At 45.9% G+C, this 26,031-nt stretch overlaps 1 protein-coding gene across 1 annotated transcript in view; it reads left to right on the forward strand.

Moving 5' to 3' along the window:
- The window catches only part of DPY19L3 (dpy-19 like C-mannosyltransferase 3), a 482,898-nt gene that overhangs the window by 292,381 nt on the left and 164,486 nt on the right, over positions 1 to 26,031 (forward strand). The window contains exon 12 of the mRNA XM_069217640.1: positions 22,654 to 22,812. Coding sequence (XP_069073741.1) covers positions 22,654 to 22,812 — 159 coding nt within the window. The remainder of the gene's footprint in view (positions 1 to 22,653; positions 22,813 to 26,031) is intronic.

Here is a 26,031-nt window from a genome sequence, read left to right on the forward strand (position 1 = left end):
GTTACCATATTCCCTTAATTCACGGCGGTCGCTCAGCATTCTTAATTTCCAGTCCAGTGACAAGCGTTTCCCAAGTATCATGTCCCTTGTGCACCTGTCCCTTGTCTCGGAATGCCCGTAACACACAGGTCTCTGTTCCTGCCCAGCGCAATGTCATGACACGCCACCCTTGGAGCTCCGGTGCCCTGGGCGCCTATAAGTTCATGGCAATCAACCTTTTATACATGATCAATGCCAAAACGGCGAACCTATGAATATAAATGTGTTGCTTATCTCTGTTTCGTATCCCCAAGAGACAAGATCTCGGTTCCAGTGGAAACAAATGTTCCATGATGTCAGTAATGTCTTTCACTATGTCAGGCCAGACTGTCTGAAGGGCCCACACTCCCACACCATGTGATAAAAAAGAGCTGCCGGAGAGCCACATCGGGGGCACGTCGGACTAGAGGCAGGGTACATGTGCCGAATACAGGATGGGGAGAGATATGTCTGGTGTATAAAATTAAATTGGGTATATCGGAACCTGAGGTTTCGCAATACGCACTGTACCTGCTGGAGGGCCAGCAACCAAGCCTCGGGAGTCAAGGGCACAGGGAGAAATGCATTCCATCTCTGTCTCGCAATCTCCAGTCTGTTACCATCCACTCCATTAAGGAAGGGCTTTATACAAATTTGTAATTACTTTTGTAAGGCCATTATCTGAGAGCAAATAATGTAATATGGGAGAGGTGATAGGCTCCTGATCGCCCCCCGCCCATGCTCTTCTAATTAAATGACATATGGAGTAATACGACATGAATTGTCCTGATACCATCGAGGTAAGGTCTCCAATGGCCTCAAACGACATCAAGACACCGTCATCAAAACAATCGCCCACTGTTTCTATCCCTGCTTCCGCCCACGGGGCAAGAGAGTGAACCCTAAGCAAACGTATACCTCCCAGTATCTGTCCCAGGGGGATGAGGGGCGAGTATGGGGAACCCATTCATCCCTTTTGTACATATTGCCTCCAACAGGCATGAGCTGCTATCAATAAAGAGTTGCTGGTGTTGTATTTCACTGTGCGATCCGTCAGCCACGTATAAACAGGAACACCTTGCAATTACGTGTGAACCCACAGTGCCTCTGACGACTCAGGCCTGTGAATCCAATACAGTGCCCATTTCAATTGTGCTGCAGCATAATAGTGTTCAAAGTTCGGGGTGCCCAAACCCTCCTCCCGCAACAGTCGTTGCAAAGTGGCAAGTGCCACACGTGATCTGCCACTCCCCCATATAAGTCCCAACAACAGTCTATTCAGTTCATGGAAAAAAAACTCCTGGGCACAACTATGAGCAATGTACTGAAATAGTAAAGGAACCGTGGGAGCACCAACATATTTGCTACTGCCACCCTGCCCAGAGGAGACAGAGGGAGTGAGCACCAGAACCGACGTGAGCCCTTCATAGAGCTAAGCGTGCGTCCCAAATTGACATCCCTCAGGTTTATGATATATATGCAATCCCAGGTATTTAAATGTGTCATAACAGCACTTAAGCCTCCCACGGGAGAATTCTCTCTCACCCTCGTGGGCAGATCAGTCAAAGGGAACAAACAGGATTTAGACGAGTTGACCCTCAACCCCGAAATCTCTCCATATGCATCCAACAGGGACATCACTGCAGATAGCATTGTCCAACCATTCTCCAGGTAAATCAATGCGTCGTCAGCATATAATGAAATAATATGATGCGTCCCCATTCGGCTTACCCCCCCACTGCTCAGTGAGTGCATGCAACCAGACCGCCATCGGCTCCATTGCGATGGCAAACAGCAAAGGCGATAGGGGGCAACCCTGTCTAGTTCCTCTACCAATAGGAAAGCTGTCTGATATTACTCTTCCAGTTTTCACCCTATCCGTAGGCTCAGCGTACAGGGTCTGTACCCAACGTATGAAGCTCAGACCAAACCCCATACCGTGCATTGTGGCAAATAAAAAATCCCATCCTAATGTGTCGAATGCCTTCTCAATGTCCAATGACATTGGCACATTGTTATATGCCTCAGATGGAGTGTTGCCAATTATACTTAAGAGTCTGCGGATATTCAGGAACGTATTACACTTTGGCATAAAGCCATTCTGATCCTCATGGATTAAGGTGTTTATTATAGGGGCAAGTCTGTTTGCCAACACCTTACCCAGAATTTTGCAGTCTAGGTTAAGGAGAGACAACGGCCTGTAAGACCTCACGTCTGTGGGATCACAACCTTGCTTGGGAAGGACCACTAGCAACGCCTCTCTCTGAGGCAATGGGAGTATCCCACAGGTCCACTCCTCCTCAAACACTGACAACAAGTGCTGCGACAAGTGTTGCGCAAAAGTGACATAGTACTCTATCGGCAAGCCATCCACCCTCGGGGTCTTATTGCGGACTATTTGTGCAATGGCTACACCTATTTCCCCTATTGTAAGGGGTTCGTCCAATGCTGCCATATCCGTTGCCGACAACTGCGGAAAAGGCGCTCCGCTAAGGAAGGCCTCTAATTGCCGAGTATCGCATGTCGTCTGCCCCCGATGCAGCCCCACATAGTATTCCTTGAAAGCATTATTAATTGCTTCCTGTGTAGTGGCCAAAGTTCCGTCGTCTAGATGTATAGGTCCAATAGGGGTTTGTTGCTGGTCCTCCCTCAGCAGCCATGCTAGCAATCTCCCCGAGCGGTCACCCTCCGTCTGTAGGCGCATGAGGTGATAATTATAATCGTGTTGACGAAGGCGTTGATCCGCCTCCTCATGCAATCCCCGCTTAGCCCGGAGGGTTTCAAGTGACACCCTATTTTGTGCAACTGCCACTTCTAAGGCCTGCAGATCTTTTTCCAAGGTGACAACCTCAATGTGCAGTGAGCGACGCGCTCCCCAGGAGGCTGAAAGACAATGTCCCCTCACCACGACCTTGTGTGCATCTCACTCTGCTGCCCTCGATTCCGTGGACCCCTTGTTTAAGTCCCAATACTGCTTAATACAGGTGTTTAATTCTTCTCTGAAGGGATGTCCCGCAATGCCTCCCTCTGTTGGCGCCAAGTAGGAATTGTGGAGCGCTTTCTACCCCACTGTAGAGTCAGCAGCAATGGGGAGTGATCGGACAACGTCCTGGCCAGGTACCCCGAATCTTTAATCAAGGAGCACACGGCTGGAGTTACCCACAACAAGTCTATTCTAGTGTGTAATTTGTGAAGTACAGAGTAAAATGAGTACTCCCTATGCGTAGAATGACACATATGCCACATATCATACACTCGAATGTCACCGGCCCAGGCTGTCAGCAAGTTAGAATTACGTCTGCTCGCTGCACCCTGTGGGGGCAACGCTGAGCAATCCAACAGTACATCTGGGACACAATTAACGTCCCCACCCCAGATGGCAGGCACAGCAGGGTCAGTCAGGAGGATTTCAGATAACGCGCTATTGGGGGCGTAGACCCCTACTATAGCGAATGGTCTACCATCAAGCTGTCCTTCTTACACTACGTATCTGCCCCCCTCATCTATCTTGTGTGCATGCTGAACGTATGGTACCCCTGGCGCTATCCACACCGATACTCCCCTCACATAAGCTGAAATAGTTGTGCCATAGACCTGTCCACGCCAGCATTTCTTTAGTGCCTGCAGGTCACCCCCGAACAAGTGTGTTTCCTGCAATATGGCAAAGTGCACTCCCTGACGCTTGAGATAAGTGTGTATACGAAGTCTCTTACCCAGTGCAGCCATCCCGTGCACATTCCATGTGATGATATTATACTCGTGCATAATGTATGGCCTGCGGGAACCCACAACATGATAGGCAATACATCTGCGTTTGCTGTGTTCAGGGACTAACCCCCAGTAAGAATATATAACTACAGTTTTGGAGAAAGCATCTATTTGGCAATTGTAAACAGATGCATTGTGATCCAGTTGAACGTGGTAAACGTATCCCACCACCCCCCAAAAACACCCTCAACCCCCAAAAACGGTGACGCAAATATGCCTCTCTGAGCACCACCAATAAGAAAAAAAATATATGTTCGATGGCATCTGTCGCTGTAGATACGCATGTTTTGCAATAGCTCGCCATCTGGTGTTGGGCCGGAGTGTTACAAGTTGTTTTTCTTCGAAGAAGTCTTTCGAGTCACGGGACCGGGTGACTCCTCCTTTTGTCTCCATTGCGCATGGGCGTCGACTCCATCTTCGATTGTTTTTTTTCCGCCATCGGGTTCGGACGTGTTCCTGTCGCTCTGAGTTTCGGAACGGAAAGATAGCTAATTTCGGAAGATTTTCGTCGGTATTGTTGCGTTCGGGATCGGCGTAGTTAGATTCAACACCGCATCGAAGATCGTAGAGCTCCGGTGCCCTTCGGGGTAGTTTTTCGATCCCCCGTCGGGGCCTGGTCGGCCCGACCGCGTGCTGAAGAACGCCGATGGAACGGACCCCATTCCGTTTCTGCCCCAAATGCCACAATAAATACCCCTATACAGACCAACACTTGGTCTGTAACCTGTGCCTGTCACCCGAGCACAGTGAAGACACCTGCGAGGCCTGTCGTGCGTTCCGGTCCCGAAAAACACTCCGAGACCGTCGAGCCAGAAGACTTCAGATGGCGTCTGCGCCGACAGCCCACCGAGAGTTCGAGGAACAAGAAGAGGAAGGTACCTTCTCGATCCAAGAATCGGACTCCGAAGGATTCGACGATACACAAACCGTGAGTAAGACGTCGAAAACCACACAGAGGAAGATTTACAAGGCCCAGGGGACGCCACTGCCATCAGGCCATGGCTCCACCCATAAATTCGGTGAACGTCGGCACAGAAAAAGGCCCAAACAGTGCCGAGATCGTCCGACTCCGGTCGAGACACCGGCACGCAGCCTTCTCGGGACCGAGAAAGTGCTGGAGACAAGCCTCGACACCGAGATGCCGGTGTGGACACGGCTCGACGCCGAGACAGCGGCACCGAAGAAGATAGACGCCGAGAGGTTTCGGCCCCGAAAAAGAAAAAAGTCACCTCGGAGCAGAAAAAACACGCAGACAGGGTTTCGGTGCCGAAAAAGAAAAAAGTCACCTCGGAGCAGAAAAAACACGCAGACAGGGTTTCGGTGCCGAAACAAACTGCAAGCGACCCAGCTTCAGGCTCTTATACAGAAGAGCACTCGCTAACCTCCCAAATGCAAAAGCATAGGTTTGAGGAAGAGCTACAATCAACTGATGTGGACCATACGCAAAAGCGTATTTTCATACAGCAGGGGACAGGAAAAATAAGCACCCTTCCCCCCATTAGAAGAAAGAGAAGGTTGGAGTTCCAAACTGAACAGACACCACAACCAAAAGTGGTGAAAAGAGTTACCCCACCACCCTCTCCTCCGCCCGTGATTAACGTCTCACCAGCACAAACTCCATCACACTCCCCAGCTCACACCACCATAAGCCAGGGTGACCAAGATCAAGACGCATGGGACCTATACGACGCCCCAGTGTCAGATAACAGTCCGGAGGCATACCCTACGAAGCCATCTCCACCAGAGGACAGCACCGCGTATTCTCAAGTGGTGGCTAGAGCAGCACAATTTCACAACGTAAGCCTCCACTCAGAATAGGTCGAGGATGATTTTTTATTCAACACACTCTCCTCCACCCACAGCTCATACCAAAGCCTGCCTATGCTCCCTGGTATGCTCCGGCACGCAAAAGAAATCTTTAAGGAGCCGGTCAAAAGTAGGGCAATCACACCAAGGGTGGAAAAAAAGTATAAGGCGCCTCCTACAGACCCGGCTTTCATCACTACACAGCTGCCACCAGACTCTGTCGTTGTAGGAGCAGCTAGGAAAAGGGCCAACTCACACACATCTGGAGATGCACCACCCCCAGATAAAGAAAGGCGCAAGTTCGATGCAGCTGGTAAGAGAGTCGCAGCACAAGCTGCAAACCAGTGGCGCATCGCGAACTCCCAGGCACTACTTGCGCGCTATGACAGAGCCCACTGGGACGAGATGCAACATCTCATTGAACATCTGCCCAAGGACTTACAAAATAGGGCAAAACAAGTGGTTGAGGAGGGACAGACCATTTCCAACAACCAGATCCGCTCCTCCATGGACGCTGCAGATACAGCTGCACGGACAATTAATACATCTGTAACTATCAGAAGGCATGCATGGCTCCGAACGTCTGGATTTAAACCAGAGATTCAACAAGCAGTTCTCAATATGCCGTTTAACGAAAAAGAACTGTTCGGTCCAGAAGTGGACACAGCGATTGCGAAACTCAAAAAAGATACGGACACTGCCAAAGCCATGGGCGCACTCTACTCCCCGCAGAGCAGAGGGAATTACAGCACATTCCGTAAACCACCCTTTCGAGGGGGGTTTTGGGGTCAGAGCACACAAGCCAGCACCTCACAAGCAACACCGTCCAGTTACCAGGGACAGTATAGAGGAGGTTTTCGGGGACAATATAGAGGAGGGCAATTCCCTAGGAATAGAGGAAGATTTCAGAGCCCCAAAACCCCTACTACTAAACAGTGACTCACATGTCACTCACCCCCTCCACACAACACCAGTGGGGGGAAGAATAAGTCATTATTACAAAGCATGGGAGGAAATCACTACAGACACTTGGGTTCTAGCAATTATCCAACATGGTTATTGCATAGAATTTCTACAATTCCCTCCAAACATACCACCAAAAGCACAAAATTTGACAACACACCATTCCAATCTCCTGGAGATAGAAGTGCAGGCACTATTGCAAAAGAATGCAATCGAATTAGTGCCAAACACACAAATAAACACAGGAGTTTACTCACTGTACTTTCTGATACCAAAGAAGGACAAAACGCTGAGACCAATCCTAGACCTCAGAGTAGTGAACACTTTCATCAAATAAGACCACTTTCACATGGTCACACTACAAGAAGTATTGCCATTGCTAAAACTACACAACTACATGGCAACTTTAGACCTCAAGGATGCTTATTTCCATATACCAATACACCCATCGCACAGGAAATACCTAAGGTTTGTATTCAAGGGAATACATTACCAATTCAAGGTACTGCCTTTTGGATTAACAACCGCACCAAGGGTCTTTACCAAATGTCTAGCGGTAGTCGCTGCACACATAAGAAGGCAGCAAATACATGTGTTACCATATCTAGACGACTGGCTAATCAAGGCCCATTCGTTAATACAGTGCTCAAATCACACAAATCATATCATACAAACCCTCTTCAAACTAGGGTTCACCGTCAATTTCACAAAATCCAAAATTCTGCCGCGCAAGGTACAACAATACCTGGGAGCCATAATAGACACATCAAAAGGAGTAGCCACTCCAAGTCCACAAAGAATTCGAAATTTCAACACCATCATACAACGCATGTATCCAACACAAAGGATACACGCAAAGATGGTACTACAACTCCTAGGCATGATGTCTTCATGCATAGCCATTGTCCCAAACGCAAGACTGCACATGAGGCCCTTACAACAGTGCCTAGCATCACAATGGTCACAAGCACAGGGTCACCTTCTAGATCTGGTGTTAATAGACCGCCAAACTTACCTCTCGCTTCTGTGGTGGAACAACATAAATTTAAACAAAGGGCGGCCTTTCCAAGACCCAGTGCCACAATACGTAATAACAACAGATGCTTCCATGACAGGGTGGGGAGCACACCTCGATCAACACAGCATACAAGGACAATGGAACATACATCAAACAAAACTGCATATAAATCACCTAGAACTTCTAGCAGTTTTTCAAGCACTGAAAGCTTTCCAACCAATAATAGTTCACAAATACATTCTCGTCAAAACAGACAACATGACAACAATGTATTATCTAAACAAGCAAGGGGGGACGCACTCCACGCAGTTAAGCCTGCTAGCACAAAAGATTTGGCGTTGGGCAATTCACAACCAAATTCGCCTAATAGCACAATTTATACCAGGGATCCAAAATCAACTCGCAGACAATCTCTCTCGAGATCATCAACAGGTCCACGAATGGGAAATTCACCCCCAAATTCTGAACACTTATTTCAAACTCTGGGGAACACCTCAGATAGACTTGTTTGCGACAAGGGAGAACGCAAAATGCCAAAACTTCGCATCCAGATACCCACACAAACAGTCCCAAGGCAATGCCCTATGGATGAACTGGTCAGGGATATTTGCTTACGCTTTTCCTCCTCTCCCTCTCCTTCCTTACCTGGTAAACAAACTCAGTCAAAACAAACTCAAACTCATATTGATAGCACCAACTTGGGCAAGGCAACCCTGGTACACAACGCTGCTAGACCTATCAGTAGTACCCTGCATCAAATTGCCCAACAGGCCAGATCTGTTGACACAGCACAACCAAAAGATCAGACACCCAGATCCAGCATCGCTGAATCTAGCAATCTGGCTCCTGAAATCCTAGAATTCGGGCACTTACAACTTACCCAAGAATGTATGGAAGTCATAAAACAAGCCAGAAGGCCATCCACCAGGCACTGCTATGCAAGTAAATGGAAGAGGTTTGTTTGCTACTGCCATATTAATCAAATACAACCATTACACACAACTCCAGAACATGTAGTGGGTTACTTGCTTCACTTGCAAAAATCTAACCTAGCTTTCTCTTCCATTAAAATACACCTTGCAGCAATATCTGCATACCTGCAGACTACCTATTCAACTTCCCTATATAAGATACCAGTCATTAAAGCATTCATGGAGGGCCTTAGGAGAATTATACCACCAAGAACACCACCTGTTCCTTCATGGAACCTAAATGTTGTCCTAACTAGACTTATGGGTCCACCTTTTGAACCCATGCACTCCTGCGACATACAGTTCCTAACCTGGAAGGTGGCATTTCTCATCGCCATTACTTCCCTAAGAAGAGTAAGCGAGATTCAAGCGTTTACAATACAGGAACCTTTTATACAACTACACAAGAATAAGGTCGTCCTAAGGACCAATCCTAAATTTTTGCAAAAGGTTATTTCACCGTTCCATCTAAATCAAACAGTGGAACTTCCAGTGTTCTTTCCACAGCCAGCTACCGTAGCTAAAAGGGCACTACATACATTAGATGTCAAAAGAGCATTGATGTATTACATTGACAGAACAAAAAACATCAGAAAGACTAAACAACTATTTATTGCATTTCAAAAACCTCATGCAGGAAACCCAATATCAAAACAAGGTATAGCCAGATGGATAGTTAAATGCATCCAAATCTGCTACCTTAAAGCTAAACGACAGCTGCCCATTACACCAAGGGCACACTCAACCAGAAAGAAGGGTGCTACCATGGCCTTTCTAGGAAACATCCCAATGCAAGAAATATGTAAGGCAGCCACATGGTCTACGCCTCACACATTCACCAAGCACTACTGTGTAGACGTGTTATCCGCACAACAAGCCACAGTAGGTCAAGCCGTATTAAGAACATTATTTCAGACTACTTCCACTCCTACAGGCTGATCCACCGCTTTTGGGGAGATAACTGCTTACTAGTCTATGCAAAACATGCGTATCTACAGCGACAGATGCCATCGAACTGAAAATGTCACTTACCCAGTGTACATCTGTTCGTGGCATCAGTCGCAGTAGATTCGCATGTGCCCACCCGCCTCCCCGGGAGCCTGTAGCAGTTTGGAAGTTACTGTCAATTATTTATATATGTATCATCTCAACCTTAAATAGGTGCATACTTAGTCACTCCATTGCATGGGCACTATTACTACAATTCAACTCCTACCTCACCCTCTGCGGGGAAAAACAATCGAAGATGGAGTCGACGCCCATGCGCAATGGAGACAAAAGGAGGAGTCACTCGGTCCCGTGACTCGAAAGACTTCTTCGAAGAAAAACAACTTGTAACACTCCGGCCCAACACCAGATGGCGAGCTATTGCAAAACATGCGAATCTACTGCGACTGATGCCACGAACAGATGTACACTGGGTAAGTGACATTTTCAATATACATCGAGTACCAAAAACGTTGTCCTTATGGATACCATCTGGGGGAGCATGGTAACTATACATGGAAGCCTTTGTACGGGGCCCCCACTGTCGGACAAAAAGTCTGTATTAGCGCTTCCAGCAGTCAAAGCCACACTGCCATAAGAACTCTCTGATTCCATGGACCAAGAGGGGACCAACACTAATACAAGCAGCCAAAGGCAACACGGCTCCAGGGACTTCAACCAAGGGCCATCTAGGCGTAACTCCTAGTCACAAATCTCGTTGCCTCAGAACCCGTGGCCCATATCATCACACCACCAAGGCAATCAGAATCCCATGTGGAAGCACCATCAGTTAGAAAGAGGACTATCCAGGTATCACAACTCATCTGCAGTCTTGAGTGTAATCGCCGGTCCCTTCAGCACATACGTGTCGGTCGAGTCAGATCCACCAGAGTCCGAATCCGTTTGCTCACCTGAGGCAGTCCGGAGCACAGTGAAGGAATTATGAGTGTGCAACAACGCATCTCTCAGCACTTTTGCCCTTTCGGCAGCCGCCTGCATTTTCATGGGTTGCGCTTTTGATCTTCTCCTAGGTCTCCTGTGAGCCGGCGAAGTCAGCCATTCACCACAATCCCCATCTTTCCTCAGATGGTTGGGCAATACCTTTGGCATGCATTCATGTCCAAGCATCAGCTGGTGTGGTGAAGACATGAGTGCGGTCATCTGCGATTACCCGGAGCTTAGCAGGGAACATCAGGGCATATTTAATGTTGTGCTTACGGAGACGCTGTTTGATCCTCATGTAAGAATAGCTCTGACGCTGCACCTCTGTTGTGAAGTCCGGATAGGCCGTAATAGAGGTCCCCTTGTGTTGTATCGGACCTTTGTTTAGAAAGTACTGTAATATCGCATCCCGATCTCTGTAATTGAGAAAACAGGCGATCAGCGGGCGAGGCAGCAGTCCCGGAGCCGGCTGCCCTCCGGGAACTCTGTGTGCTGTTTCCACAGAGAAAAACTTTAATGGTGTACCATTCAGCACCTCTTTAATTAGCCTTTGCACCAGGAACAATTCTGAATTGTGCCCCTCCACTCTTTCCGGAAACCCCAGGAACCGGACATTGTTACGACGAGATCTACCTTTGGCGTCCTCTGCATGTCTCTGGAGGGCTTTCACTTCCATGTCCAATCGCTAGATTTGCCTCAGATTTTTGGAAACCAAGGGATCCATGACACATAGAGTGGCCTCCGCCACTCCGACCCTTTTCACCAAGCTGTGATGATCCACTCTCAGCAGGTTAAGAGCCTGGGAGACTGTGTCCATTCTGTTTTGTAGAGACAGTTTAGTGTCCATGATCGCCTGTAGAATCCTCTCAAATTGGCCCTAGCGGGACTGCAACGTGCTTTCCAAAGAGTGCAAACTCAGTACCTCCAGGGGTACCCCGGGAAGAGCTGTGTGGCCAGGACGCTCCTGGGCCTTGGGTGTTTTGGATTTCCCCATCATGCTGTCCGCGCAGACTGGCGCTCCTATAGATTGAGCTGCCTACACTCTGTGTATTTTCCGCTCCATCACCACGTCGAGGGGGCAGCTTGACTCACTGCTGGTAGATAAATGAAGATCCCCATGGTAGTAAGGTAAGTATCGTCCATTAAACATGAGCACCCTGGAAAACCAGTGCCATCACCAGGAACTGCAACCACCTAGGCAAGCAACAATCAAGCACGGCCTGGGCAGTTTGTCAATAATACATGTGTAGTGCGCTTGTGACTCACATTGCAGCGCTCAGTTCCCCCCTCAGATGACCAAGGTATTTGCCTTGCTGTGCATAACACTCCTGGGCACTCCCCTGCCACCACTAACCCGTTCCAGCCACAAGCACTTCATTTTCACAGTTCCTTGGATCTTTGTCGGGTGTCGCAGAATGCCATGAGGGTAAGTTCCAGTGTCCAGCCAGCACACCAATACTGCAGGGCGGGGGCTCAGTTGCGAGCGGAGGGAGGAGAGCAGGCCCCACTATCCATGCGTTCTTTTGTTGCCTCTCTGTTGCTGTCTTGTTTTGGGAATTGTTAGCCTAGCCAACAACTCTAATGGTGGGGTGGTGAAAGTGGTATTCTATAGGAATTAGCATGGCAGGTTTAAATTAGGATGCTAAATGGCAACATTTTCATTTTTGTCTGCAGACCGAGGATGAAGGTAAATGGAAGTGTTTTAGTTATATGCAAGGCTACTGATGTGGCAGGAAAAGACCAAATTTTGCGGCAGGGTTGACCAATTTATGTGTCAAGAAAAGTCCAGTTATGAATTTACCACGCCAATAACTCTAACTGAAGCAAATACGAGACCCATTGCATTGCAAATGCTTGTTTATTTAATTTTCTACCTCTTCAGCTCCTCTGTTGCGCCTATGCCCCTCCCTACGTCATTTCTCAGTACCCTCCACTGAATTGTTCAGCCCAACACCCACACCCCACTCTTCAATTCCTCCCCATCCTGTTTTTATATAGTTTCTTTCTTTTTCAGAGGGCCTGGCAGCTGCAGTTTGCTATCAGGCCATTCCTTTCTCAATAATATGCTTTTATGAGCACACATTCCAACCACAATCTTCGAATGGCATATTAAAAGAGAAAATAAATGCCTCCTGCAGCATCATGACTTATACGTGTGCATGTGTTGTATTGCGTGCATGCATGCATCATCACAGTGGGCCTGTTCAGCATCTGCCACAAGCATTTTCTTCTTTTTCTTGACTCGGTACAGTTTGAGTAACAAGCATGGGCAAAGCCAAAATATCAGATAATGCCTTTAAAAGGAACATGCTATTAGTTTTGCCACTGCTTGTTTACTATTTGCAGGTGCTGTCTGTGCCCCAATATTGCTGCAGTGACTTCCAGAAAGACATGAATTAAGGTGCCATTTACTGTATACTTTCCCTTCTTGGTTGTCAGTTTCATAAACTGTTTCTGATACCTCGCATCTGTCAGCTCTAGTGTCCTAGATCTTTCCTGGCGAATCTCTCAAAGGCTAGCAGCCGTGTTCAGTACTTGAACTATGTCCAACTCCACACGGTTCAGAAATTAATGTTTCCCCCAGTAATCATTTTTATCCTTAGATCCACTGTCTCAGCCACGGTTGGGAATCCCATTCTTCAAACCTTACTGTGTTTAGCATTATTTTCTAAACAAAATTCCACTTTTGATAGAGACTTGTAGCAGCAGATTCCACACCTTAGAATATTCCACAGGTGTCAGACTGCATGCAGAAAATCTTGAGTAATACATCTGCTCACTGCTAGGTAATGTTGGTTGGCTCCACATTCACGTCAGAAGTGACATGTCAGTACCCATATATGCGCCACCTTGGTGAACTGATTTCAGTTCCTTCCATTCTGCGCCAAAAGCACAGATATGGAGAGCTACCCCTGTCACCTTTTAGCCACATTTTAAATATTTTTTAATGACTTTTGTTTTTTAGTAATTGCTCCCATTGTGCTGCATATGTCCCGGACAGATGTCTGTGTCTGATCCCCAGGTGTCTTCAGTGCCTGTGGTCGGGCCACAACTGCAAGGCCTGCGCTCAGTGCAAGTGAATGCCCTGAAGGGGATTCACGAGCTGGCGATGAAGCTCCTGACTGTGGAGCAGAATACGGCTTTGCATTGTTCCTGGTCCTGATTCTGAGGAAGATCTTGGGGCCGCTCTTGGAGGTGTTCTCATGGGTGGTCACTCACTCCAAAATGTCTTCCTCAAAGTCGGGTAAGTCCAAGAAGATGTCGAAGTGCTCTTTGGCTTCTCTGTCGAAAAACCATGCTTCCAGGTCCTGAACCTTCACTCCACCTGCGGAACAAGCTGCTCATGTGCTCTGCAAAGGTTAAGCAACTACTGCCAAACTCAAAGAATTCTGTGATGCTTTCTTTGGGCCACCAACTCCCTCTGGATCTGCCTCCGGTCTGATGCTGACAAGGGTGCCACCACCCACCCTGGCTCCAGTTCTTCTGATGCCATCCCCAACACCTCCAGTGCTGCTACACAATGAGCCTATCCCGATGTCTGTCTCCGAGACAGCGTTGCTCAACTTCAACTAGACTCCGTCCAGGCCATACCAACCTCTGGACTTGAATCCCTTGGACAGACCATTCCTAACTGAAGGAAGGGGAAAAGGAAAAAAGGTATGCCCCCTTTGAGGATGGCCCAGACCAGGAAGAAAACTGCTGTGAGGAGCTAGGTGACTCCAGTGGCCTGGATAACTCCCCAGATCGTGGCATGCTTTCTGCTCTAGGCCCAGTTTCGAGGGAAGGTGCATCTTTTGTGACCATGATGCATAGGGTCAACATCTTGACGGAAGTGCTTCATCCAGAGGAGAACTCTGCTGAGCCATTGCACTCCTTTAATGAGGCTCTTACCAATGTTCTCCTGGGGGTTTTGGGCTTACCATGGCTCAGGGCTCCTGTGTGCATTGCATGATTGCCCGTCACCATCATCCCGCCCCAGGAGACCGAGCCTTCCTCTCCCAGCATACCTTTCTTGAGAGTCCTGTGGTGCAGGCCTCAACAGCTAAGGTCAGCCCAAGCGTGTTCCCTTCCACCTCATTGGATAGGGAATCCAAGAGGATGTATACTTTTGGGAAGCAAATATTTTCTTCCACCAGCTTGGTCTTACTGTCTGTGAACACTGCACGTCGTTTGGGCCGATATTCCCATGCTCTATAAGACTCAGTTGCACAGCGGCTGTCAATGCTTGCTGAAGAGGGCCGGGCAATCATGCACCAAACATTGGTAGACGGTGGATATGCATCTAAGTTCACCATCTGGTGCGGACTGGACACCACGGACTCCCTAGGCAGGACCATGGTTCTACAGTGGCACAACGTAGCCATGCCTGGTTGAGGTCCACTGGGTTTTCTGGGGATGTCTGATCATTCCTGATTGACATGCCCTTCGATGGCTTCCGAAGGGCATGTCCTTGGGGACCAAGCTGATACCACAGTCAAGCGTTTTTGGGAAAGCTGGGTCATCATCATCAGATCCCTGGGCCTCTCTCTGACTTCCCGACCACAGCAACAGTCCTTTCTCTTCTTCCATGGCCGTCCGCAGTACCAGACTTGCCCCCCATATCAGCAGGCTTCCCAGTCCTTACATGGCTGGGGTCTTGGATCCCACAGAGGATGCAGGAGCGAATGCCAGCCCACTGTCCATTCCCCACCCCTCTGGCAGCAGCAGACTCCAAGCCACTTTAGTGAGCCCTCCACCCAGCACAACCATCCCATTGACGGTACGATGAGGCACAATCCACCTTAGTGGTGTAAAATAACCTCTGACAAATGGGTGCTCTAAATAGGGTAGAGGGGTTATGCTCTCCCATTCTTGAAAACCCTTCCACCTTTGCCACCAGGATGGTTGACGAAGGACAACCTTTTCTTTCTCTGTCACCAACTTTAGGCTTTCTTGGCCAAAGAAGCTGTTTAGAGGATGCCAGCACTAGAACTAGGACGTGGGTGTTATTGCTGCTACTTTTTGGTGCCAAAAAAGGACAGAGGCTGATGCCCCAAACTATATCTGCACCCTCTCAACACCATTCTGTGGAAAGAGAAATTAAAGATACTCACCTTAGCTCAGGTCCTGTCTGCCCTGAACGCTGGAGACTAGAAAGTAGTGTTGGACTTGCAGGGTGCATTTTTTCACATCCCTGTCCTGCGAGCTCAGGTCCTGTCTGCCCTGAACTCTGGAGACTAGAAAGTAGTGTTGGACTTGCAGGGTGCATTTTTTCACATCCCTGTCCTGCGAGCTCACAGGCATAACCTGTGATTCATGGTAGGTCACAAGCATTTCCAGTTTGTTGGCTGGAAAGCTGTACCAATGCCCATGGATCACAGATGCGGTTTACCTCTGGAGATTGTGCAAGGCCTCCTATCAGGCTGACTCTTCAGGAGGTTCTCCTGTCGCAGCAGCAGGACAGGGTCTCCACCTCCATGTCTTGAGATTGAGCACCAACAGTTATGAATTTGATCTTCCAGCCGAGGTGTGTGCTGTCATCCTGGCAGCCATGCACCCCTCAACTAAGACTACATATGCTTGTCATTGGCACAAGTTTGTACCTTGATGCTCCTCATGTCAAGTTGGACCCCCTCTATGCATCTGTTAAAGGTGCTGCTGTTTGTGTTGTTTTCAACCCTGCTAGACCTTACTCTGGGTACTATTAAGGGTTACCTTTCAAATATTTTGGCTTTTCTGTGGTTGCCGCATCAACCCTCCCTATTCAAGTCACAAAATGTGATGCCGTTTCTCAAGGGTTTGCAACATTTGTTCCCTCTTACCCCTTTTGTAACGCCCTAATGGCATCTCAATTTAGTTTTGACATACCTCATGTGTTCTCTCTTTGAGCCCTTGCGCAGCTGCCCTATGAGGCTGCTGACGCTCGAGACAGTCTTCCTAGTGGCCATTAAATCGGCCAGGAGGGTCAGCAAGCTAAAGCTTTGTTGATTCACCCACTGTACACCAGCTTTTACCCATACAAATTACTTCGGACACATGCTTCTTTTCTGCCAAAGGTGGTCACTCTCTTTCATGTCTGCCAGAACATCACGCTGCCAACATCTTTCACCCCACCTTATCCTACTAAGGAGTAGGAGTGACTCCATCACCTAGACCCAAGAAAGCTCGCTTTCTACATCAATCACACCAAAGAACATCAGGTGGACGATCAACTCTTCATTGGGATCAGTGGAGTGAAAAGGGCAAGGCGGTGCAGAAACATACCATCTCCCGATGGATTGTACTTTGCATCAGGATCTGCTATGCCTTAGCCAAAAAGAAGCCTCCGGACAGCTTGCAGGACTATTTCGCCAAGGCCACTACTACTGAGTTAACATGCGGCGTTCCTGCCTGGACATCTGCCAAGCTGCTACATAGGCATCACTCCATAGGTTCACAAAGCATTACTGTTTAGACAGTATGGTCCATCAAGATGGGCATTTTGCCCCTTTGGTCCTCCAGGACTATCTAACTGCAGATTCCTCACCAGCCTCCTATCCTCCCTCTTCTGCAAAATGGGCCCTTCACCTGAAAGATCCCAATTGATGTTGTACACTGGTCAAACATTCATTTTTACATAGTTCTGAGTTTTTAGTACAGAAATAGTCATGAAAGAAACAAATGTCAGAACACAAGGGTGTCTCATGTATTACCACTATGAATTCACTTCTGACATGGAGCCTACTGACGCCACCTACTGGCATGCAGAAGTACCTCTTAAGGTTTTCTGGATTCAGTCTGATGCCCGAGTATTGATCTATGGTGAGGAATCTGGTTAGATAGTCTCTACCAGAACAAGCATTACAGAAGGTAAGTAACTTGCTCTTTAGATTCAAAATGTACAATGTAGGGGAATACAGTATTAAAACTTGCAGTATTTAAAAAATGATACTTTATGATCGTCCGCTGCCTCTTTTTCCACTACATTTATACGTAGTGTCCTCTTTATTCCTTACTGCACTCTGTTTTCTTTGGACAACATATCTGCAGATCAGGGCAGAACTCATTAACTCCCTGAGCTCAGGACACTGGGTCTGATCATGAAAAAACAACTGGCAGGAGATTGCTGCACATTCTTGTCTGGGCTTTGTTCCCCTGTGGCTGTCACTTCTCCACACCTGAGTGCCCCACCATGTCAGCCAACTGGGGCATTCACTGACATCCAGTTCTCAGGTGGCACATACAGTCAGGTAATTAAACTCTTTCCGGTTTAGAAGCCTAAGAAGGCTATATTTTAAATTCAATTAATTTATTTTAAACACAGGAAAAATATGTGCAATCCAGAAATGTCACTCGAAAGTAAGAAAAGTGACATTAGAAAACCTTTCACAAACCCTTTTTTCTTTAAAGTGAATGAAGGGGGAGGACGGGACAGTGTAGCTCTGTAGGCTGCAGCTATGCTGAGTGGAAAAAAGGGCTGTGCCCTCAAAGTTTCCCTCTCCTCCATTATCCAACATGCCCTGTATGTGGCAGTTACCTCAGTTCTTTTTCCTGACTCCTGGTGACAGGATCTTGGAGCATTTAGCTTGGCCTTTTTTAGAAGGCGTTTTTCCTCACAAAACCTTCTAGATTACTGCTCTATGAGGGCAGAGGACACAGCATATGCAGCCTGCGGATGCCCACCTAAAGTTGAGAAAGCCTGGGGACAATGTAGGACAAATATTGGACTGGACGGAAGCCACAGGTGTTTTTGGCCAGACTACAGTTTCACAGATATATGAACTGAGGATCAAGGAAGGCACCCATGGGTAGGGGCGGGGGGGACTGCTGCTTCCAATAATGTATTGGTAGGCTCTGTTATACAGCCTACACTGACTGCTGATGTTTGAGAGACAAAAAACCTTCTAGAACCTTCTTAAAATTGGTTCACTGAACATCCCTAAGGATTGAGAGTATTTTTCAGTTTTTTTTCCTGAGATTTTTTTTCTTTGTTTTTTTGCAAAATACAATCACTTTTTGAGAAGTGCCAACATTTTAGCAGAAAATTGACATAACAGATGCTCACTTTCTCTATATCCAGTGCCTACCAGGACCTCACAGCCCCAGAAAGCATCATCACTGCTTTTCCCTCTCGTAGCATACTTTGAGCAAGCATGAGAACATTTGCCTGCATGGCCAGGAAGATAGGTGAAAGTAGTAGGAATCACTTTCTGGAGGATGATCTGAGAACAAAGAGAGGCTGCCCCCTCTAGCCAGTGCTCCTGTCTCACTCCTGGAGGACTCTTGCGTTGGGAGTTCTAAATGGAGAAGACATGGTGAGAATCAGCAATCCCTCATGAGGTTAAGGACAGAGACATAATGAAACAGTGCAGATCCAATATGCTCACCATCAAAAGCTGGATTGACGTTGAGGACACGTGACATAGAAGGGGAAGAGACCCTCAATGTTAAGGGAATCATCGAAGTTGAGACAATTATCTGCTGCTTTGTAGAATACTATGGAGTGGCTTCGGAAGATGATGGCTCAAAGGCTTCCCTCAAAATCAGACTCCGGGTACTCCAGAGTGTAATTGCCATGTAGATCAGCTTCTCCAGTCCTTATACCAGACTCTTCAATTCAGCCACCATCCACACTTGTGCTGTCTCCTCTTATGCCACCACAGTGATCTTTGACACCTCCTGCACCTTCAATAATTCCTCTGGAGTTTTCTCCTTCAAGAGCTCCACTCAGAATTCTCAGCGCATACCTTTTCCTGTGGAACTGACACCTAGGCATTTCAGGTCTCTATCCCAACATTTCAGACCTCATTGTAGGTTTTTGGAAAAGGTTGAGATCTTGCTGCCATTCGTATCTTTCAAGATCAAGACAGCCAAGTTGTTTGCACTCACAACGTAGATGGGATTACACATCCTGATAATGTGTGCCAAGTACTTCCTATTCAATATCATCTAAAGGGAGATACTTTCCTACACTTACAGACTCTTCTCTGGTGAGGATTTCTCCTGTTGACCATATTAACAATATTATCCTTTTTTAAGGGGGCAATAAGCCTAATGTCCCTCTTCAAGCTGCAACATACTCTGCATTTGTCATTTTAGAAGTGTTTCACCAACTTCCCATCCCAAGGGCTTTGCTGCCATTGGTTCTAGGACTCATTGAACCCGCCAAGGAAATTTTCTTAATTCCAGTTCTGTCCTGGCAGTCCTGTCTTAACTTTAAAAGAATTACCTGCCTTCAGACCAGGATTTGCTGTTTCTTTGCATACATCCTTCCGCAGATTCCATCAGTGTGTCATCTGTTTGCAAATCCCATGGAACAACAGCCCCTTTGTTTATCACAGGAAGTGCAGACATTTACAACGGATATCTCCCTATCAGGTTGAAGTGCTCATATGGATCATCTTTAGATTGAAGACTCTTGGCCTCTGAAGGAAAAAACATATCACATCCGTCTGCTGAAGTTGAGGTTGATGTAGCTAGCCCTGAAAGCTTTTTTTCATCCTTAAAGACGGACTCCTTGCTTGTCCAGATGAACAACACAAGAACTGTGCATTAACCGAACAAGCAGGGACAGACAAGATGCAGAGCCTTGTCATTGGGGGCTGAATCAGTCTGGAGATGGCTAATAGCCAGATAAGGATTACAGTGCTCCATTGTGCCAAGTATCTAGAATGTTCCAGCAGACTCTGACCATAAAAATCCAAGAAATCCATGAATGGGTTATGAACTATTCCATTTTGCGTGACGCCATCTTCAGTTGGGGTTTCCCATAAATAGACTTCTTTGCAAATGATGAAAACAAAAAGTGCTCAAACATTGCTTCAAGGTTTTTACCAGGCAGGCGCAATGGGGAATGCCCTGTGGATTAACTGGTCAGGCAGATTTATCAAAGCCTTTCCTCCCATTTCCCTGATACCAGCAGCAGCTATCAAGCTGACATACTTGAGGGCCAAAATAATTCTTACTGCTCCAGAGTGGCCTCATTGGTGGTGGTTTACAGACCTTCTCCATCTCTCAGAATAACCACCCAGGAGGCTGCCATGCAAACCAGACCTTCTGTACACGTTTTGGGGCCAGATTCTTCACCCCAATCTTCAATTCTTGAACTTGGCATCCGTTGGCAGCAGTCACTGCATACAGAAAATGTAATTCCAACCCTGTAGTAAAGGATTTCCTGCAGGGTATTAAGAACGTTTTTCCCCATATTCAGAGACTCTTTCCTCCATGGGAATTAAACATCACCCTTTCGAATCTAATGAGCCCTCCCTTTGAGCCTGTTCACAAGGCTTACTTACAAGTCTTTCCTCGAAAGCTGCTTTCCTATTTATGATTACATCTGCGCGCAGATACAGGCTCTATCGGCCCATGAACCTTACAAAGTATTTCATACTGATAATGTTGTAAAGAGAACTCATGCTGCATTCCTCCCTAAGGTAGTTTAGAACTTGCATTTTAAGCAGACCATGTCTTTAGTTACGTTTTTTCCGAATCCATCTTCATCACACGGGAGGTCCATCCACACACTCGATGTGAGAAGAGTCTTAAAGGTGTATCTAAATAAGACCTAAGACGTATGTCCAAACAGTTATTTGGCAACTATGATACATTAATGGCATAGATTGTCAGGTCAAAACATTCTCTGTCTAAGTGGATAGTTTCATGCATTCTCCAGTGTTATCAAAAAGGTAACAAAGCTTTACCTGGTAGGCCAACTGTCCATGAAACCAGATGCAAAAAAGTCTACTGCTGCACTTTTGAGATATATTCCAATTTCTCTACTCTGCAAAGCAGCACATTTTGAAGGTCTTTTTACAGCTTTACAAGATCCAATTGTCTTGATTTATATTCTAGAGCAGATGCCCAAGTTTGACAGGCCTGTTTGAGAAATCTTTGCTGAGTTCTGTTTATCAGTTTTTATGTCTTCCATCACACATTCTGGGGTGTGCTAGATATTCTAGTTGGTGCTTATGATTATCAGTCGAGATTCCGTGAAGGAGAATAAATGGCTTCTTACCTGTAATCCTCGTTCTCCTTTAGGGGAATGCCACTGACACCGTAAGTAAACCATATCTCCCTGAGGTAAAGTTAATTCATGCGTAAAATTAACTTGCAGTTCAAAAAGGAGCTGAGGTATGCAATCTACAGAGTATGATGAGACACTGGAGGCCCGGGAATCCTTAAAGGTGCAGTGTCCTTTTTTTGAGTGATCATAGCTGCAGCCCACAGAACTACATTACCCTGACCTACACATTTATTAATTTTAAAAGGACATGTGAAAGACGTTTTAAAATGGCCCTTTTCTTACTTTCTAGCTACATTTCTGGATTTATGTATTTTCCATTTAAAAACAAAAAGTAAATTAGTGGAATTGGCAAGGTGCCCTTAGACTGCTAAATTGTATATTTGTGTCACATGTATTTCCTGGCCTTGCCGAAGTAAGGTGAAAGCATAACACAAAGTGCAGCTTTATAAGAAGTAATATGGGATCCAGCATGTGGGCAGGACTATTCAGTGCTTATTATATCAATGGAGGTTCCCCTGATGGGAACTTGGATTACAGATAAGAAATCATTCCTTCTTTCTCTTCAGTGAAAAGCTGCTCTAAAATGTGCTTTTACTTTATTTTATTTTATTTTATTTATTTTGTATATTAACTTTAATGCCATCTATTTATTTTGCCTGCACTTTGGGTGCCCCTTTAGATTGTGATGTATTTTCTGTCTCCTTTTTAAAGTTATAAAGTGTTTAAATAACACTGTAGCTGCCTGTGATTTTAATGTTTCATATGTCCTGACTTATTTATTTGAACTTCACAAATAATTACAATAATAATAATAATAATAATATGCATAGCACAACTGAAAGGCTTGCTATTTAATACCATTACACATGAAACGGCCACATCAGTGACTTTTAAATCTAAATGTTTTAATGGAAGCACGTGGCAGCCACATTTATTTATTTGGTTTTTTTTATGGCATATGCTTGCTATAAAAAAAACATTCTACAGCTTGGCAAGGCCAGACCTATTGGCTTTGCCAATGCTTATTACTCTTGCTGGCAAGTAGTGAGTGTAATGTAATTATGGCACTTATGTAAAATGGTGCTCATGCATTCTGTTTGTTATTTGCAGTCCCCTTTAAATTGTGATTTGAAGCCATATTATTTGTCTTTTGTGGAAAACTGAAAACCTAATCATTGTTTTTAATCTTTGTTCTGCAGAGATTTTGATGCTAACCTTTACCTGTGTGAAGAAGCTTTTGGTCTCCTGCCACTCAACACATTTGAAAGGCTCTCAAATACATATCTTCTTTATCCGTATATATGTACCACCCTCATTTTGGCGATAGTGGCAGTGGTTGCTGCTTTTCTGAATCTTAGGTATTGTATTTATACTGTATCAACTTTTATATTTACATGGCGTTCAGTAAATTACGGAAACAACTGAATAAAATAAAGAAAAATGTATTTTTGCCACAAGTGTCAGGGACTGGTGTTCATCTCACATGAAAGTGTATATAATGTATGTTTCAAAACTTTTAAGATATTTGAGGTGTTGTCATATTACCTATAAACAAATATAATAGACCAAACACTGCTTTGTAAATTGGAATTTCTTTGCTGAAATTATACTATACAGCGAAAAAGCGTATGCATCGCTTTTCCCATTAACCTCCTTTGTCTGTTTACATATTTTAGGCCACCCATGGAAGAGCCATGTTTGATATTAAGTACTTGTGGGCATTGGCAAATAGCTTGAAACCTTTAAAAATACAATAATTCAGTTTGAAACGTTTTAAAAAATAACTATTTTGAAGACTTTTAGGTCCTGATTTAGAGTTTGGCAGGGGTTACTCTGTCACACGCGTGAGAAATATATTGTCAGCCGTATTACAATTTCCATAGGCTATAATGAAATTGTAATGATGTGGATGGATATCCGTCTCGTTTGTGACGAAGTAACCGCCCGCCAAACTCTAAATCAGGCCCCTAATTTGAAATAACTTACCATCAGGGACATGGCTGACTCGGGCAAGATAGAGGACATGTCCATCTAGTGCTGCAGGCAGTAGACCCGATCATATTGTGCTAAGTCCAATTAATGGCCATTTATACAGTCTCAAAGCTGCCTCTGAGGTGCCTGAAGCATTCAGGCATCTGAGGATGCATATATTGATCCTAGTTTAAAGTTTTGCTTATGTGCAAAGTTTGCTGGATGCTCCCAAGGTGCTTGGGCATGGATTCTGGCTGCCTCTGGTCAAGTGGTGTCAATGGGCATACTCCTCAGCATGCATATAAAACAGAAAAATGTCTGACGGATGGCTGTGCAAGTCAGGAGCAATGGTGACTGAGGGCTGTAGTGGTCAGTGGCGTAACGCAAAATGATGGACCCCCCTTGCAGAATGTGATGAGGGACCCCTGAGTTTCTCACATCTTATAAATATTTGTTGGCTTTGGGCTTAATGGCCCGATTGGAAGGGTTGAGTGGCCCCTCAAAGGTTGGTTTGGGTGGGTGGGGGCCTGCCTTAATCCTCTGGTAGCACTCCCTTATCATCTGCAGGACTGATCTGAGGGTGACAGTGTGGTGCATAACTTTTAGGTAGACATTGATGCAACTGTTGCTCACAGTGAGATTAACTTGTGCCGATTTTCCATTTGCTCTGAGCCCCAGATGCTGCATCTGCTTGCAGCTTCTGTGAGTAGCATCAATGATGAGGCTATGGATAGGGGCCTTATGTAGCAATCTGTACCTACCTCTGCTGCCATTGGCATAGCGCATGCAAAAAAATGGACCTTAAAGCTCTACCTAAAAACAGACAAATTGGGTGTGCTGAAACATTTGGCACAGGCTTCTGGTGGCAGACTTGTAGAATGTAGTTGTTGGCAAAAGCAATATAGCTCTCTGTGGACTTGCACCCCTTGCCGCCCTCGGAAAGCAGAGTGCTGTGCCTGCTCATCCCCATTACTAAGTTTATAGTGCACACATGGTCTTCATTACCTTTGTCCTGGAGACAGTGTGACCTTCTGTTTGCCTGTTGTTGACCCAACTTCCCAGCAGGAAGCCTTTGCTACTATTGTAGCCATGGTTCTGGAGTTCAATGACGGTGATTGTTTCTTGCATCTCCTGATTTGGTGTATGGTAACTGAAGCTTCAGCATGAACTCTCCCGGTAGGCACTCCATTTTATTCTGGCCTGTGAAATCTCGACTCACTGTCTTGCACTCCATGTTGAAAACATGGCAAAGGATAAGGGAAGGTAGTTTTGTAACTAGGAAAAACTAGACAAGTTCGCAAACTACACTCAACCTGTCAAACACTACCCCCCCCCCCCCCAAAACAAAGAAATGAGCCAAGCCAAATTCTAGACAATAGATATTCATCAGCATAAACATCATTCATTGAGATCAGTCTACAGGTCTTAAATGTCACTCTGTCCTATTCGAAAATGAAGATTGGTGAATGTTGGCCTGCTGATTCATGGCCTTCAAGAGAATGGCCAGCTTAGTGATGAAGGAGGAGGTAATATGTTGAAGCACAATTTGCTGTTTGTAACTGAAAAAGATAGTTACACTTCTAGTGAGGAACTTCTAAGACTCTTGAGAACCGAATGGAAGACACTGAGGACCAGGCATGATGAAACGATTTGCAAATTGTATGGATCCCAGAGAAAGCAGAGGGGTACCATCCAGAACATTTTCTAATGATTTGACATCTTTCAGCTGAAGACCTGTCGGCCTCCTTTGTGGTGGAACAGGTGCTTGCCATTTGGGCTTACTGATGTATGACCCAGCCTACATCACTTTTTTCCCCCAGAATAAACTGTTCTAATTGTAGTGCAAGCACTATGATGAACTTAAGAAGCAGCTAAGACCTATCAGTTTAGACGATATGTTGCTCTTCCTAGCTAAGCTGAAAAACAATTCAGCTAAAAAAACATACTTATTTGAAAACCCTGAGGCAGCATGGTATCTCGACCAAAGCGGTATTGAGTAAAAGTGTTGGGAAAGCCTAATGATTGCTTGAAGCAAAACTGAAACAGACTAAATGAAAGGGGGGACGGTGACACAGAACTGGAACTGATCCCAGGAAACCACCAGGGGATGCGTAGAATGACATGAACAGAGGTAGTCCAAGACACCTCTAAACCTCTAGCACTTGCCTTTTGACTATCCTGATTAACCCTTGGTGCAGGAAGGTAACCTACATTTTGTTTTATTTGTGGTCCTCCCTTAGGTGCCCTTTTAAGGTGCTTCTCTGCCTTTCTTTGGATATTTTAAATTATTTATGTAATTTTTTTATCACCTGTTGGTTTGATATATCCCCTTTAATGTATTAGCACATTGTGCACTTTATTCCTGTCAAGACGTGCTAGTGTTGTACAAACAGCAAGCTTCTGTTTTAGTTTGGGGATGTTGGGGTATGCTTTCTGGAGCTGATTACAGACCTCTTCCTTTGATTGTTGTTGGGGGAAGGGCAGCAGATGCTTTAGGGGTAGAAGTTGGATGGTAGGGATGGTTAGGTGTTTTGTTTTAGTGGTTATAAGTAACCTTTACTAAATGGCAAATTCTCAGGTCGCTCGATTTTGTACTGAATTTTCAG

This window comes from Pleurodeles waltl, chromosome 12, assembly GCF_031143425.1.
Source record: "Pleurodeles waltl isolate 20211129_DDA chromosome 12, aPleWal1.hap1.20221129, whole genome shotgun sequence".
NCBI classification, from domain to species: domain Eukaryota; kingdom Metazoa; phylum Chordata; class Amphibia; order Caudata; family Salamandridae; genus Pleurodeles; species Pleurodeles waltl.